At 38.2% G+C, this 10,884-nt stretch overlaps 1 protein-coding gene across 1 annotated transcript; it reads right to left on the bottom strand.

Moving 5' to 3' along the window:
• Positions 1 to 300: 300 nt before the first annotated feature.
• Positions 301 to 4,360, bottom strand: LOC129717039 (uncharacterized). Its single transcript, XM_055666884.1, has 4 exons — positions 4,284 to 4,360; positions 3,201 to 4,225; positions 2,688 to 2,849; positions 301 to 365 (listed from the first exon to the last, which is right to left on the bottom strand). The coding sequence occupies exons 2-4, from the start codon at positions 4,204 to 4,206 to the stop codon at positions 301 to 303; spliced, it is 1,233 nt and encodes a 410-aa protein (XP_055522859.1). The 5' UTR covers positions 4,207 to 4,225; positions 4,284 to 4,360.
• Positions 4,361 to 10,884: the final 6,524 nt, after the last annotated feature.

Here is a 10,884-nt window from a genome sequence, read left to right on the forward strand (position 1 = left end):
TTTTTATTTTTTTTTTTTTTATTTGTGTCCTTTGACACACATCACCAAAATCATTCAGTTTAGCTTTTGAATTTTCATTTTTGTTTTTGTTTTACCTTCATGTTCTCTCTTCTGTACTTAATTCTTTCTGACCGTCTCGGAGCCGATGATCCTGCTGCGCTATTAGTACCATCATCCATCCGCAATCTCTTAAGGTCGTTCTCTAATACATCGTCAGAGAAACCAAAGAACTCGCAACCTGAAGTGGATCTTTCACGTTTGCAGGTCCTCCTGCACGGAACAGTCAAATTATGCCTTACACTAGTTGTTTTTGGGACCTTCAATTGCTCGCGATGTGCCTTTAGCACCACGTTTCCAATACTGATCTGGAAAATTGTAGGAGAACACTGTTTAATGAATTTTGCTTCTACCCATCTGGAAGAGTCTTTAATATTATGATTTTTGTACCAAATGTTATCTCCTAACTTCAATCGAGCAATTGGATCAACCAAATTTGTTTGCTTAAAACTAGGAATATCACAGATTGTTATTTTTCTATCATCAACAGAATCGTCATTAATCTTTGGTTTATTTATTTTCTTTGGATTAATCAAATCCAATAAAATCTTTGGTGTATATGTAAATATTTTCTCTGATGGAAAAGTTCCATCCTTTGGCAAGCAAGAATTTCTATAATTTATCAGAAACAAGTTAATCTGATCCTCCGTATCCATCTGCCTAACATCTTCATCAAACAGGAACCTTTTGAACACTTCCTTAACAATCCTTACCGACCTTTCGGCTTGCCCATTACTAGAGGGATTGTAAGGAGGGCTTTTCATGACTACTATTCCTTGCCTTTCCAAAAACGATACAAAAACAGACGAATTAAAGGGTGGACCACCATCCGTCACTACCACATCCGGAAGACCAAATCTTGCAAAAGGAGAAACAAATTTCCTAATAACCTTGCTTGCATCAGTTCCATAACGCATCCATTCTACTTCGATCCATTTAGAATAACTGTCAACAATTAACAAAAATATCTTTTGACCGAAATAAAAAAAATCGGCATGTATTCTACTAAACGGACGAACCGAAGGAACCCAATGCGTTTGTGTCTTGCTTTTGGGAACTATTGCCATCTTATTACACGATACACATGCTTGAACGAAAGCCTCTATAGCTGCGTTGATACCAAACCAGTACACAGATCTACGTGCCATCTGCTTCATTTTTACAACTCCTGAATGGTTTACATGTAACAGTTTTAAAATATCTCTATGCATGCTTCTTGGAATAACAACTCTGTCCTGGAAGATCAGACACCCGTCAATCAGTTCTAAGTCGTGTCTATTAGAGTGGACATTTAATAATTCCTTGTCTATCTTCTCAGGCCAACCATTCTGGTAATAATTGATAATTCGTTGTAAAAACACATCACGACTCGTTTCCTTAGCAATCTTGGTACAATTTACGGGAACTTCCTGAGAAAAATTTATGCTTTTAACGAATTCTCTATCATATTCTTCAGGAGTACCTAAGTCAAGAGGAAAACGCGAGCAAAAATCTGCATTACCCATTTGAGCAGATGGTCTGTAACATATATTAAAGTCATAAATTGACAACTCCAAAATATACCGTTGTAATCTAGTTACATAAATCGCGTTTTTTACCAGATCTCCCAAAAATTCCAACCAAAGGTTTATGATCTGTGTACACCGTAAAACTCTGACCATATAAAAATTTGTGAAATTTTTTGATTGTGCTTACTAAAGCCAAAGCCTCTAAATGTAGGATCGGGTAAGAACGTTGTGCTTTGTTTAGAGAAAAAGAAGTGAAACAAACTGGTTTTTCTACACCGTTAACCATGTGCGCCATAACTCCACCTAGTCGATATCCTGATGCATCTGTCACAACTACAATTGGTTTCTTTGGATCGTAATATTCTAAAATATTTGCATCCAACAAAGCCTTTTTACTATCAACGAAAGCCTCTTCGCATTTTTTATCCCACTCAAATTTTACGTCTTTTTTTAGTAGCTGATACAGACAAAAAAGTTTAGAGGACAAATGTGGAACAAATTTGCCATAATAATTAATAAGGCCCAAAAAAGCTTTTAGCTCCGTAACATTTTTTGGGGTGGCTGCTTTACTAATAGTAGAAATTTTATCAGGACTAGGAAGCAGCCCCTTATCAGTTATAATGTGTCCCAAATAAGGCAAATTTGATACGAAAAACGAACACTTTTTCCAGTTCACCTTAATGTTTGCCTTGTTTAGTCGATCCAATACGGTATAAAGTTTTTTATGACAATCATCTAAATCAACTCCAGCAATTAAAACATCATCAAGGTAAACCGAAACATTCTCTAAACCAGCCAAAACCTGCTCCATTACCTGTTGAAAAATTGCCGCGCTAGACGATGCTCCCTGAGGCAAACGAATGTAAGTAAACAAACCTTTAATAGTATTGATTACTACAAATTTCCTGGAGTTCTTTGACAAAGCCAACTGAGTATATGCGCCTTCAAGGTCAAGAGAACAAAACACCTTACACCCAGAAAGCTTGGCGAACAAATCCTGTGCTACGGGAAGCGGATATGTGTTGGGGATGATTAATTTATTTATAGACACCTTACAGTCGATAACCATCCTAATCTCCTGATTTTTTTTCATCACTACTACTACAGGGGAGGCCCACTCACTAGTCTTAATTGGTGTTATAACTTTTTGCTGTTCTAACATCTCTAAATGCTCTATGACCTTATCTTGCAACCTGTATGGCACATCATAAGCCCTTTTAAATATAGGTGCATCCTCTTTCAGCACCAAATCTGCCTCGTACCCAACAATAGGAGATGAAAAATCTTTAAGAAAAACATTAGAATATTGCCTTTTAATATTTGAAATTGTTTTATCCCTCTGGTTTATGGTACCAACATTGTTTATGGCGGAAAAATTTTTAAAGGATTTCCTCCAATCAGAATAAAACACATCCAACCAGCTGCGCCCTAACAAAGGAAGAAAATCATTCTGACTGTCTAAAATAATCAATTCCAAACGCCTATGAACACCATTAATTTCAACATCAACCAAAGCTTTGCCTAAAATCGATAATTCAGCCCCATTTACAACGACCAATTTCTTCTCACATTTTTCTAATGGTAAATCAAAAAATTTTGCATATAAACGCTTTCCCATAAGAGTGATTGACGAACCACAGTCAACCTCCATTTTAACAAAACGATCTTGAATTTTTACATCAATCAAACAGGGCTCATTAAAATTTGTTTTGTTTGAAACCATCATACATGTGAATTCACCTGAGTCATCTGAAGAATCGTCCAACATTGGCTTGAATCTGCTAAACAATTGTTCCAAGTTAGATTCAGCGCTAGTGCCTGGTTGCGGCTCATCGGCAAAACGAACAGTTGGTTTGCGTTGACTGTTGATGTATTTGAAGCATCTCTTCAAAATATGTCCTGGTTTTCCACAAAAATAGCAAGAGACTACCTGTTTGTTGTAATTATATTTTTTCGATCTGCTCCTACTTCTATCTCTGTTATTACTCCTGCTTCTATTTCTCATGTGAAAACCTGACCTACTTCTACTTCTGCTTCTATTTCTACCATTTCGTTCGTTCAAATATTCATCTCGCCTACCCAATCTGTTTTTTACCGAAGCCACCTGTTCTGTTCTACCACTTATCATTCTTGCTCTCGATCCTGCCAACTCCCAATTCACTAACATGCGCTCCGCCGAAGCCAACGTCAAATTTTCCTCGCTTAACATTTTCTGCTGTAAATCTTTGTTGAAAACTCCCATCAAAAGCTTGTCCCTAATCGCGGTGTCTTTAAACTCTCCAAACTCACAGAATTCCGCTTGAAGCTTGACAGCCAAAACGAAATTCTCTGCGGACTCATCTTCCCCTTGAACGCGGTTGTAAAATTTAAATCGTTGTATAAGATCTGATTCTTTTTTATCAAAACGTTCTTTTAATTTCTTAATTATCTCAGCGTATTGCAAGGTGGATAAGTCTCTCGCCGGATACAGCAGTTTGAGTTCCTCAAACACTGCTGGTCCGCTAAGCGTTATAAATAAAGCTTTCTGTGAGCTTTCCGGTACATTATTGTACTGAAATACGAACCCTAACCGCTCAACATAATTGGTGAATGAAGCACCAGGGACGTAGGGCTCAATCGAACCGACAATGTTCGAAGCCATTTCAACCAAATCTGCAGCACTAATGAAAAGTAGAGTCACCCTAACGAGTCACAAAAGAGAAAAATAAAGTCGCTTACCAGAGTCGATGTAATTTACCAAACCTTCTCACGCTCTCCGTTTACGATCGATATAGTGTTGTATGCTGTAGAATCGGAGCAGGAGCGCAAAGCAGGATCGAAATAAACAAATCTCCCGTAGAACCTTTAGATTTAGCGCGCAGAACTCACACGCTCTCCAGTCGATCTCGCTTACACCGTTGCCGTAATGTTTTAGTACTGGCACTCAATGCACTTTGAGCAACACAGCCGACGGGTAATGAAATTAAAATAAAACTTCTCCCGCTGGAGGAACACAGCGAATCAAATGATTTATTTTTTTTTTTAAATTGCACACACTTTCTTTTTTTTTTTTTTAATACTTTTCAAATCACTTTCTTCTTAAAACCTTTGCTTTCTTTTCGTTAAATTTGCACTATATTTTTGCCTTTGCAATTAAAATCGAGACCTTCGCCTGCACACTATTTAAAAGACCTTTGCCTTAGCACTTTTTTTCCCTCAGTGTATCACACTTTTTTTATTCTTTTCACAAAAATTAGCACCGTTGTGCCCGAATTTTTTTTTTTAAATTTTCAACAACTGACCTTTTTGTCCCCTTTTTTCCTTCTATAAAATCACTTACGGCCGTTGCCGTGCCTCACAAATATCAAACAAATCCAAACTTTTGCGTGCCTTTGCACAACTAATCAGCAATTTCACTAGCTATTCAAATTTTTGCACACGCGTACCAAATTGACTTCGTCGCCAATTTTAATATATCACAACTAGGTAAAATAAGGTCAGTGAACTCCAAGGATTTCGGATCAGAGATCAACGAACTGTATCAAGAATCTTCTGCCGCTCGAGTCCAGCTCAGCGGTATTTATTTGCATTGCTTTCGCGCGTGTTGGTAAACACGCTGTACGTTTTACATAATCAAAACTCTGATCGGCCTTAGCCTTTGACTTGGTCTTTTTCTGTACACCACACAAACCATGCTAGATAGTTAGCATGCATGCTAATCTACTTTCTGACAAAATCTCCCGATGGGTATATGGGTCTGACGGAAGTTATAGGGCAAAACGTGTGCATTTTGTCAACGACATTTCGGAAATGCTCAAGGTGATATATGAAGCATGGAAAATACCCATCACCAAACCATGCTAGATAGTTAGCATGCATGCTAATCTACTTTCTGACAAAATCTCCCGATGGGTATATGGGTCTGACGGAAGTTATAGGGCAAAACGTGTGCATTTTGTCAACGACATTTCGGAAATGCTCAAGGTGATATATGAAGCATGGAAAATACCCATCACCAAACCATGCTAGATAGTTAGCATGCATGCTAATCTACTTTCTGACAAAATCATCCGATGGGTATAGGGGTCTGACGGGAGTTATAGGGCAAAACGTGTGCATTTTGTCAACGACATTTCGGAAATGCTCGAGGTGATATATGAAGCATGAAGAATACCCATCACCAAACCATGCTAGATAGTTAGCATGCATGCTAATCTACTTTCTGACAAAATCTTCCGATGGGTATATGGGTCTGACGGAAGTTATAGGACAAAACGTGTGCATTTTGTCAACGACATTTCGGAAATGCTCAAGGTAATATATGAAGCTTGGAAAATACCCATCACCAAACCATGCTAAATAGTTAGCATGCATGCTAATTTACTTTCTGACAAAATCATCCGATGGGTATATGGGTCTGACGGAAGTTATAGGGCAAAACGTGTGCATTTTGTCAACGACATTTCGGAAATGCTCAAGGTAATATATGAAGCATGGAAAATACCCATCACCAAACCATGCTAGATAGTTAGCATGCATGCTAATCTACTTTCTGACAAAATCATCCGATGGGTATATGGGTCTGACGGAAGTTATAGGGCAAAACGTGTGCATTTTGTCAACGACATTTCGGAAATGCTCAAGGTGATATATGAAGCATGGAAAATACCCATCACCAAACCATGCTAGATAGTTAGCATGCATGCTAATCTACTTTCTGACAAAATCATCCGATGGGTATAGGGGTCTGACGGGAGTTATAGGGCAAAACGTGTGCATTTTGTCAACGACATTTCGGAAATGCTCGAGGTGATATATGAAGCATGAAGAATACCCATCACCAAACCATGCTAGATAGTTAGCATGCATGCTAATCTACTTTCTGACAAAATTTTCCGATGGGTATATGGGTCTGACGGAAGTTATAGGACAAAACGTGTGCATTTTGTCAACGACATTTCGGAAATGCTCAAGGTAATATATGAAGCTTGGAAAATACCCATCACCAAACCATGCTAGATAGTTAGCATGCATGCTAATCTACTTTCTGACAAAATCATCCGATGGGTATATGGGTCTGACGGAAGTTATAGGGCAAAACGTGTGCATTTTGTCAACGACATTTCGGAAATGCTCAATGTGATATATGAAGCATGGAAAATACCCATCACCAAACCATGCTAGATAGTTAGCATACATGCTAATCTACTTTCTGACAAAATCATCCGATGGGTATAGGGGTCTGACGGGAGTTATAGGGCAAAACGTGTGCATTTTGTCAACGACATTTCGGAAATGCTCGAGGTGATATATGAAGCATGAAAAATACCCATCACCAAACCATGCTAGATAGTTAGCATGAATGCTTATCTACTATCTGACAAAATCTTCCGATGGGTATATGGGTCTGACGGAAGTTATAGGGCAAAACGTGTGCATTTTGTCAACGACATTTCGGAAATGCTCGAGGTGATATATGAAGCATGAAAAATACCCATCACCAAACCATGCTAGACAGTTAGCATGCATGCTAATCGACTTTCTGACAAAATCTCCCGATGGGTATATGGGTCTGACGGAAGTTATAGGGCAAAACGTGTGCATTTTGTCAACGACATTTCGGAAATGCTCGAGGTGATATATGAAGCATGAAAAATACCCATCACCAAACCATGCTAGATAGTTAGCATGCATGCTAATCTACTTTCTGACAAAATCTCCCGATGGGTATATGGGTCTGACGGAAGTTATAGGGCAAAACGTGTGCATTTTGTCAACGACATTTCGGAAATGCTCGAGGTGATATATGAAGCATGAAAAATATCCATCACCAAACCATGCTAGATAGTTAGCATGCATGCTAATCTACTTTCTGACAAAATCATCCGATGGGTATATGGGTCTGACGGAAGTTATAGGGCAAAACGTGTGCATTTTGTCAACGACATTTCGGAAATGCTCGAGGTGATATATGAAGCATGAAAAATACCCATCACCAAACCATGCTAGATAGTTAGCATGCATGCTAATCTACTTTCTGACAAAATCTCCCGATGGGTATATGGGTCTGACGGAAGTTATAGGGCAAAACGTGTGCATTTTGTCAACGACATTTCGGAAATGCTCGAGGTGATATATGAAGCATGAAAAATACCCATCACCGAACCATCCTAGAAAGTAAGCAGACATGCCAACCTACTATCTGCAAAAACCTTCCAATGGGTGTACGCTAGTCTTGTTATCTTTGAACGCAAGTAGCGATAGTCAAGATTAAACTTTAGTTTATTGAATAATAATTAGATGATCTTTTATTAAAAAGGGTTTTTTTTAAGATTGCCCATTCCTATCATATTAACATGTTATTAAGCTTTCACCATTTCTGCTACACACAAAGGAACATGCATTCAGTTCAGATGAAATTTTTCCCACGAGGTTTAATTATCCCTAACAAAGACATGAAAGTGTCGGATTTGAATGATCAAGCAAAGCGATTCTCGGTACAGAATTTCTGGAGATCCGAAATGTATCTAAACATTGTAAGGCGAAGTCTTTAGTGCCCTTCTGGTGAATGGTGAATATGGGAACTATATTTAGTGGGTCAAATTTGCGTAGAAAATCATCGATGGGACAAACAGATTTGGTATTGATTTTGATTTTTCGCGGAACAAACTATGTCGTTTTTAAAAGTTTTACAAAACCATAAATGAAAATAGATTTTTTGGTGATAAAAAATTAAAATCGACAAAAAGTAACATGATACAATTTACATTTGTAGTCAGATGCATCTGTTTCTTTATTGTGAAACAGGATTGTGGCTATTTTCCATACAATTTGAGGTAAGGTTTGCTACTCTAGGCATGCGCCGGTGAAGCAAACAATCGATCAAGGTTTCATGCTCGTAATATTTGTAGTTCAGAAGGAAGTTGAGTTGCAAAATGTGAGGTGATCGCAACCACGTTCCGTTTCACCTTAAGAAAATTCAATTCAAAAATTCCCTCACTAAAGCAATTATTACTAAATTTTCTTATCCTTTCCACCAGATAGCGTCAGCGTATATGAATGTTTTCAACTTTTTCCACAATCTTCGATACAAAAAGTTCTATCACTAAAGCTTTTATCGCTGGAATCTCTTATTCTTTCCACCAGATAGCGCCTGTTTATATTAGAGCTTTCGACTGATACATGCGGTGAAAAAATAAATGATCAGAAATAGAGGAATAAGGGGCATAATAGTCACACGAAAAGAGTACCCATGCGTTTTTCTGTCTGTCTACGCTCATCTTGTCTGCAACTTCTTATCGAAATGAGAAAAAGTCGTCACAATTTTTTTCAACCAGCACATAAAACAACTGGCTGCGAAAGCTGTGTGAAATAAACAGAAGGTCGAGTTCCGGATCGGAATGTAGCACCAAGGCTTTGCTTTTTGCTGTTACCAAATGATTTGATCCTTATAATTGTTGACTACTACGTTTTATTGCCGGAGCTTGTTGATGATTTTGTTCGACATATCTTTGTCTATTAGTGAGCTTAAAACATTTTCAGGGGATATATCATTTGCCCTAAAAAGAAAGTACGTCAATTTGACTCCTCACTTTTAGTGACATTTCAAACAGTGCAAATCCGTTTTCGTTTTTCAAAAAACTGAGTTCTGGGATATGTTATGTATCGATGTGTTAACACCGTAATGATCACTCATTATTGAATTTTTAACAAAACTTGCCTTTTATTTATGATTTAAATTCACGCATCAATTTACGTCAAAATAAGATTAAGGATGGATTTATGGGAAGGCTGGGAATAAATTATTGGCTGACAAAGTGGAATAATCGGACTGGACTTGAAAATATCTTGAAGAACTATTTAGTAAAGCGGGCAATGTATGTAGTTTACGTGAATGCGAAAATGAACGGAAATAGAAAGTGTGATTTTAGGCTTAGAAAAAATTTCCCTCGTTCAGAGGGGACTCGAATCCGCAATCTCCGTTGTCTCCGGCAAGGTGTTTTAGCCAATTAAACTACTGGGAAAGGTATAACTCACCCTCAACCAAAGTCGAATCACCCTCTACTATTGAGTTCCCGTATCTCGCGCGAATGAACTGCACATACTGCCCGGTGGGAGCTCTTCCGTGATACGCGTTTGGGGTTTGGCCACCAACCGAAGCGTCTCATCGCTTGCGTCGCTGTAGATATAATAAGTCGTTATACACAGTGTGCGTGAAGAGACCACTCTCTCAATTACAGAAATAAATAAGTATATCTAAGCGATGGCAGTTTTTTGATGACATTCGAGAGCGTCCCTTTATGACAATAGTGGCATTGTCAAAATAAAGACAGCCGACAGAAACAATATTTTTCGACTATAACGTTGCCGTCTAGTTGCCCATACACGATCTTTTTGCCGTTCACCTTATTCCCAGGACGATGGCATATATGGTTGTATATAACATTCGGTATGCGATACACACATTCTTCAGTACACAGCCGCTCTATCACCGAATTTACTTTTCTCTGCATGAAAGTTGTCGATTAGGTGCCGTGCAGTCTGTGTTTTGCGAACTACGTTTATTCTTCCTACAGCCTTTTTCGACAGCCGTCACATGACATCTGTCATAGGCAAATAAAAGAGGGGGGAAAATGTCTCTGGTGAATTTGGGCTGTTACCGAAAGGCGCTGTCACGAACGGCTGTATAAAAAACAGCTTCTTCTCTCTTCTACATTTGCTATTCCGAAGACATCATCCTAAGAATACCGAATCGACACACGAAGTACATTTTTCGTTTACTTTTGTGATGATCTGTTTTGTTGCTAGCGCGGATAGGTATCACGAAGAAACAGCAACAGAGGACATATTTTGAGAAGACAGTAAAAAAAACAGGAGGGTTGTGTGCAAAGCCACGACCGCAAGGTTGAAGTAGAATACTTTTACAAGAAAGATAACCTGGCTGCTTGCGTGTCAGTCATTTTTTTAGCAAATAAACGTTGACTAATCAGATCAATCGAATTTTGCGCTTCAACAAGGATTGACCATTTTCAATAATATAGTAAGTTGCTTGTCATGGTTGGGGCTTGACAATTTTTGAATTTTGAGATGGATTTTTTTCGGATGTCGTGCTCATGACTAAAGGGAAAGATAATTCAGTACGTTCTGAGACACGGAAATAAAGTAAAATTCATAACTTTTACAAATTTAAAAATGTAAAGCAACTCAAGAGAAAACATTAACGGTTTAATCATCAGGTTTTTATTTCATCCTGAAAAGAACAATTTGTTGTTCAATTTAGTATCGTATAAGATGCCGATTACATCTTTGCGTTATCACTGAAAGTGCGAACGAAGTATTC

The sequence above is a fragment of the Wyeomyia smithii genome, chromosome 1 (genome assembly GCF_029784165.1).
Source record: "Wyeomyia smithii strain HCP4-BCI-WySm-NY-G18 chromosome 1, ASM2978416v1, whole genome shotgun sequence".
NCBI classification, from domain to species: Eukaryota; Metazoa; Arthropoda; class Insecta; order Diptera; family Culicidae; genus Wyeomyia; species Wyeomyia smithii.

What these genes read in the sequence shown, in the direction of transcription:
- LOC129717039 (XM_055666884.1), bottom strand. Translation starts at nt 4,206, where the DNA reads ATGGCTTCGAACATTGTCGGTTCGATTGAGCCCTACGTCCCTGGTGCT. An exon ending in TAAAATGGAGGTTGACTGTG is followed by an intron (nt 2,850 to 3,200) that starts GTTCGTCAATCA and finishes TTTTTCTTAAAG; the next exon opens with ATTTTTCATCTCCTATTGTT. An exon ending in TATAACACCAATTAAGACTA is followed by an intron (nt 366 to 2,687) that starts GTGAGTGGGCCT and finishes ACAATTTTCCAG; the next exon opens with ATCAGTATTGGAAACGTGGT.